Source organism: Bos grunniens, chromosome 27 (assembly GCF_055505025.1).
Source record: "Bos grunniens cultivar Pamir isolate PY7600 chromosome 27, Bosgru_T2T1.0, whole genome shotgun sequence".
Taxonomy (NCBI): domain Eukaryota; kingdom Metazoa; phylum Chordata; class Mammalia; order Artiodactyla; family Bovidae; genus Bos; species Bos grunniens.
Window position 1 is genome coordinate 19,579,312 of NC_141191.1, and position 6,000 is coordinate 19,585,311.

At 44.7% G+C, this 6,000-nt stretch overlaps 1 protein-coding gene across 1 annotated transcript in view; it reads left to right on the top strand.

Moving 5' to 3' along the window:
- LOC147343610 (uncharacterized) overlaps positions 1-1,520 on the top strand; it is a 194,301-nt gene extending 192,781 nt beyond the window's left edge. Inside the window, exon 4 of the mRNA XM_086380418.1 lies at positions 1,425-1,520. Coding sequence (XP_086236544.1) covers positions 1,425-1,431 — 7 coding nt within the window. The 3' untranslated portion in view covers positions 1,432-1,520. The remainder of the gene's footprint in view (positions 1-1,424) is intronic.
- Positions 1,521-6,000: the final 4,480 nt, after the last annotated feature.

Genomic DNA, 6,000 nt, shown 5'->3' on the forward strand with positions numbered 1-6,000 from the left:
TATTAGGGAAAAGCTGTAAAGTAGGCATGTTGGAGGTTTGAGGACGAAAGATATGAAAGTCATTCAGGAGAGAAGGACTGTAAATTTGATAAATAAAGGGAATACTGTTGTTGGGCAGTCCTGAGTGTCCTCTTGAAGTTTATTTCCTCACATTTAATGTGAGGCCACTCTGCATATTAAATGTTTTTCTCTATTCATCTCCAGTTATTTGGGTGTCGACAAGTAATTGGCTTAGGTTGCATTTAATTATTGTTGTGGTTTTGCTGGGAAGCTGTGACATAGGAAAAAAGGGCAAGGAAATGCAGAGTAGAGTAACGGAGTGATTACAATGATGGATGTGAGATTTAAGCTGGGTTGTGAAAGAAGTGAGGGCACGCGGGGCAGGCTAGGTGGAATGTGAGTTTGCAGATTCAAAGTATTAAAATGAGGGGGTGGGAGGTGGAAAGTGAGATAGACACCAAGACATCATTCAGGGTGGGGGATCTTCCTGTCAAGATTACAGAGGAGATGGAGTGAGTTTGGAGTGTGCAAAAAGTCTAGGAAATGACCGTGGGAGATAGTGTGGAAGGTCAGAGGAGTGGAATAGAGGAGGAAATCTCAGCGTGCTGGATATTGGTAAGATTGTCCACATAGTAAAGAAATCACCAAGAAGAGCAACAGCGAGCAAAATAGCCTGTTGTTGACTAAAATTACCAATGGTAAAGAATATTATAAGAGCCTGAGGAATGTGACAGAAGATCCGTGTCAAGTCCTGTGCTTTGAAGGAAATCGGAGCTGTCAGGCAGGGACCAGGGAGAGTGGCCTTGAGGTGCCGGGCAGTGCACAGGATGGAAGAGGGAAAAGCACACGTGAAGGTGTGCTGGTATCCTGGGACTCCTGTAGCGCGTTACCACAAATTTAGTGGCTTAACACAACGGAGAGTTACTGTCTCATGATTCTTGAGGCCCAGAGTCTTGAAATCAGTGTTAGGGACCAAATGGAGGTGTGAGGACATACAGCCATACTGCTTGGAGTGGCACGGGGGAGAACCTGTTTATTGCCTCTTCCTGCTTCTGGTGATGTCCAGCATTCCTTGGCTTGTGGTCACATCCCTTGAATCTTTTTTATTTTTTAAGTATTTATTTATATTTATTTGACTGTGCTGGGCTTTAGCTGTGGCATGTGGGATCTAACTCCCTGACCAGGGATCGAACCAGAGCTGCCTGCATTGGGAGAATCTTTAAGGCCATCATTCCAACCTCAAAATGTTCCATCTTCATATTATCCTCTCTGTATGTGGTAAAATTCCTCTCTGTCTCTCTCTGCAAAGGATACATGTCATTGCACTTAGGGTCCATCTGGAGAATTCAGGATAATCTCCTTATCTCAATATTTTTAACTTAACAACATCTGCAATGACTTTTCCCCCTCCTTTCCCTCCACAGGTTATGATTCCCTATAAAGGGAGATGGGCAGTCACCTAAAATGTGTCTCGATGTCAAGACTGACATTGCCACGTGCAGAGCAAGAGGATATGAAAAGCTTTCATGGTTGAAGTTCCTGAGGAAGGCAGGTAGGTCACTCACATTGGTCTGAAATGTCCTGAAAAAGCAAGTGAAGGAGACTGGCCTCAATATTTCTTGTGATTAGGGGGTGGGGCCAGGGTCTAGTGAGAATTCATGTGTGCTAGAAGGAGATTGGGCTTCCCTTGTGGCTCAGCTGATAAAGAACCCACCTGTAATGTGGGAGACCTGGGTTCGAACCCTGGGTTGGGAAGATTCCCCGGAGAAGGGAAAGTCTACCCACTCTAGTATTCTGGCCTGGAGAATACCATGGACTGTATAGTCCATGGGTTGCAAAGAGTCAGACACGACTGAGTAACTTTCTCACTCCAGAAGGAGATTAGGTGGTGTGAATTTCCTACCAGCGCGAATGGAGAGAAGGTTCAAACCTTCTTATTGGCGTATCCCAGTGTAGGTACAAATGAAGAACTGTGGGTAGACTTGATAACTGTCAGCAGTCAATCATCCAGAAATGAGATCAGACTCCTTTTTAAACCACTTGAAGTTTCGTTCTCAGGTTCCAGAGATTAGAGTTTGGATGTGGCGGTGGGGGTGGGGGTGTGTGGTTTTCAACCTATCACAGTGGGTTATGACACATAAGTATTGTACTCTAGGGACAGTCTAGAGTCAAATATAATCAGAAATTGAAGGATATATTACAGAAGTTAATGCTATAGGAAGTTTTTCATGAGCTGAAATCTCTTTGCCTGTTCTGTTGGTTTTGTTCATTGCTTTGTTTGCAACTTGGACACCAGTTCCTGGGATATTATTAGTTGGCACACAATACATATTTTCTTGAGTGAATAAATGGATGAAAAATGGACCCCATTTCTTAGAAAAACAGAAATTGTTGGAAAATAACAGCAGAAGGTTGGACTTAAAATTTAGGCATTTTCAAAATGTGCATATACATGATTAGTTTTTAAATATTGTATGGTACAGGAAAGGAAGTTTGGAGCTGGCACATCACTTTGTAGAGTTGGCTTTTTGCTCCCCCATTTACTGAGCCAAGGAATGAACCCTGATGAGCAGATGGAGAATTCTGAGGCAGAACACCCTGCCTTCTACCTGCATAACTGAGTTCTGTTTACCATTTTCTGTTTTCTTGTCTCCACGCTGATGGTCTCCTGGCCAGCTGCTCTGTTGCAGGTCACTGCTCTGGCTCCCTAACCGCTCTGAACACTAAAACGTCTCCCTAGGTGTCATGTGGAAAGGAAAACTTATTTAAAAAAGCAATTAAGACATTACCTGAACAACACACAGAGACAGAGAAAAGAGAGATATAACGTCACAGGGGCTATAGCTCTAGAAGGTATTGGATTCCTGAAAGGTGAGGGGGAGAGAAAGAAAGATAATTAATCGTAACAATAAAGCAAAATCAAGGACGTTCCTGCCCATTCTCTTTATCCTCTGGAGAGTAATCGTAACAAAATACAGCCTGTCTATTCACATTTTCGCCCACTGGGCACCCGTTTACCAAATGACTCATTTCCAAGGTTCTCACTCTTCCTCTTCAGAAACAGCTTACGAATGATGCCTCAGTTGCCGTTGGCCAGTCCTTTATCCACTCCTGTGCCCTGTGCGATGGTCCATCTTGAATTCTTCCTGTTTAGCGGATGCTAAGCAAACAAGTAGGCTAGGGAACAAACAAGGCGTCTCAGCGGTCCTGCCCCAGGCATTCAGGGACACCAGCAGTTCATTTCATCATACAGGGCGGACGCGTCATCAGTGAGAGGGTGTCCACTCATCTGTCTTGTTCTGCTGCCCTGCATGTCAGGGTACCATTATTTGACTCCTTTAAATCTGATGAAAGGAGGAAGTCTGAGAGACTCGTGTAGCGGCTTCAGTCCTGTTGCCTGACATGAGGTACTCTGACACTTGCGGGTTTTGTCCTCCTGTAATCACGCCGCTGCCTCCCTCTGGGGAGGGCCTCGGCCTTGCATCTCGGCCAGGGTTCCTGGAGAGAAGTCTTCTCTCGGGCCTGCCCAAGGACTCAGAGAAGCTTTCAGATCCTTCGGGGTTTCGGTGTTCTTTAGTCCGGTTCTGCCCTCTGTTAGTTCCCTAGGAGTCTAGATCTTGCAGGGTTTGCGTTAGTGGTTTTCCTTTTTCGTTCTGTCCTGCTCTGGGTTTTCTGTTGGTGACAGTGCGGAGTGGCGGAAGCCGCAGCCAAGAGCCTCACCTCCTCATCCCTTTGTATGCTTGGCAGTGCGAACGCTGGGGTGGTTGGGGGGCAGTTTTCTCTGGAGCTGCAGACTCAGGGGTAGCAGTCATGAGGGGAACGATGCCACCCAGACTCTTTCAGGGAAGGAACAGGATTGAGGCAGCCATGGCACCTGAGCAGGGCAGGGTGCCCAGCTGTGATCCTCAGTAGACAATGCTTACAAATACCTACCTTATTACTGTGGAGTGAAAGCAAAGTCACGACAAATGGCCATTTCCCAATACCGAATGTCCTGTTTTGCTTGCTTGTGTACGGTACTTTGGCCACTGGTTACGTACAAGGATTTCAGCTATTTTATTTTCCAGCAACAGTGGTCTTTTAGGTCTAACAGTCAATTTCATGGCGCCAATGACCATCAAAACAAAGAAAATTACACAGTAACTCTGTCTGTCTTTCGGAAAGGGAATCATCTGCATTCATTGTGGTGCTGAGCATCGTCTTTTTTTCCCCCAATGCTCCCTGTAACCCGCATTCACACAAGAGGGCCAACCAGGAACCCCAAGGGCATTTTATTTTCAATGTCTTGCTTCAAGCAGGGGAACTTTCTATAGCATCACTTTTAGTACTGAGTGAACAAAGTAGAAAATAGTATCTTTCTAGGAAGGGAAAAGCAGAGTAAGCCTCAGGATGGTGATGAATGTTGTGCACGTGGAAAAGGAGTAGACACACAAGTGTGCAGGCGGGGAAACCTCTGTCCCTCAGATCTGTGCGCAGCTTTCATCGGGTGAGTGCAAAGCACTTCAGTGCTTTTATGGAAGAAAGAGACAGGTTGCATGAAGGAAAAAAAATACATGGACATGGAAATAAAATGTTGCTTGACTCAGCTGTATATTTTAAAGGGAAAACTGTGTGATTGAGTTGTACCAACGGACGTTTGGTTTAAAAATCCATTACCTAAGCTGGATGAACATTTTCAGGGCCCTAAAGTAAGCAGTAGGAAGAAACAACCAAACAATTGATGGTACCAAAAAAAAAAAAAAAAAAAGAATGTTCCTATTGTCATTAGTTGTTGGGTTCCTTTTAACCTAGAAAGGAACCAATCTTGATTTAAAAAAAATAGGTTACTAACAAGCATTTCAGTTCAGTTGTCACTCAGTTGTGTCCTACTCTTTGCGACCCCATGAATCACAGCACCCCAGGCTTCACTGTCCATCACCAACTGCTGGAGTTTACCCAAACTCATGTCTGTCGAGTCGGTGATGCCATCCAGCCATCTCATCCTCTGTCGTCCCCTTCTCCTCCTGCCCCCAATCCCTCCCAGCATCAGGGGCTTTTCCAATGAGTCAGTTCTTCGCATCAGGTGGCCAAAGTACTGGAGTTTCAGCTTTAGCATCAGTCCTTCCAAAGAACATCCAGGACTGATCTCCTTTAGGATGGACTGGTTGGATTTCCTTGCAGTCCAAGGGACTCTCAAGAGTCTTCTCCAACACCACAGTTCAAAAGCATCAATTCTTCAGCGCTCAGATTTCTTCACAGTCCAACTCTCACATCCATACATGGCCACTGGAAAAAAAATAGCCTTGACTAGACGGACCTTTGTTGGCAAAGTAATGTCTCTACTTTTGCATATGCTATCTAGGTTGGTCATAACTTTCCTTCCAAGGAGTAAGCGTCTTTTAATTTCATGGCTGCAGTCACATTCTGTAGTGATTTTGGAGCCAAGAAAAATAAAGTCTGACACTGTTTCCACTGTTTCCCCATCTATTTCCCATGAAGTGATGGGACCGGATGCCATGATCTTCGTTTTCTGAATGTTGAGCTTTAAGCCAACTTTTTCACTCTCCACTTTCACTTTCATCAAGAGGCTTTTGAGTTCCTCTTCACTTTCTGCCATAAGGGTGGTGTCATCTGCATATCTGAGGTTATTGATATTTCTCCCGGCAATCTTGATTCCAGCTTGTGCTTCTTCCAGTCCAGTGTTTCTCATGATGTACTCTGCATATAAGTTAAATAAGCAGGGTGACAATATACAGCCTTGACGTACTCCATTTCCTATTTGGAACCAGTCTGTTGTTCCATGTCCAGTTCTAACTGTTGCTTCCTGACCTGCATACAAATTTCTCAAGAGGCAAGTCAGGTGGTCTGGTATTCCCATCTCTTGAAGAATTTTCCACAGTTTATTGTGATCCATGCAGTTAAACGCTTTGGCATAGTCAATAAAGCAGAAATAGATGTTTTTCTGGTACTCTCTTGCTTTTTCCATGATCCAGCGGATGTTGGCAATTTGATCTCTGGTTC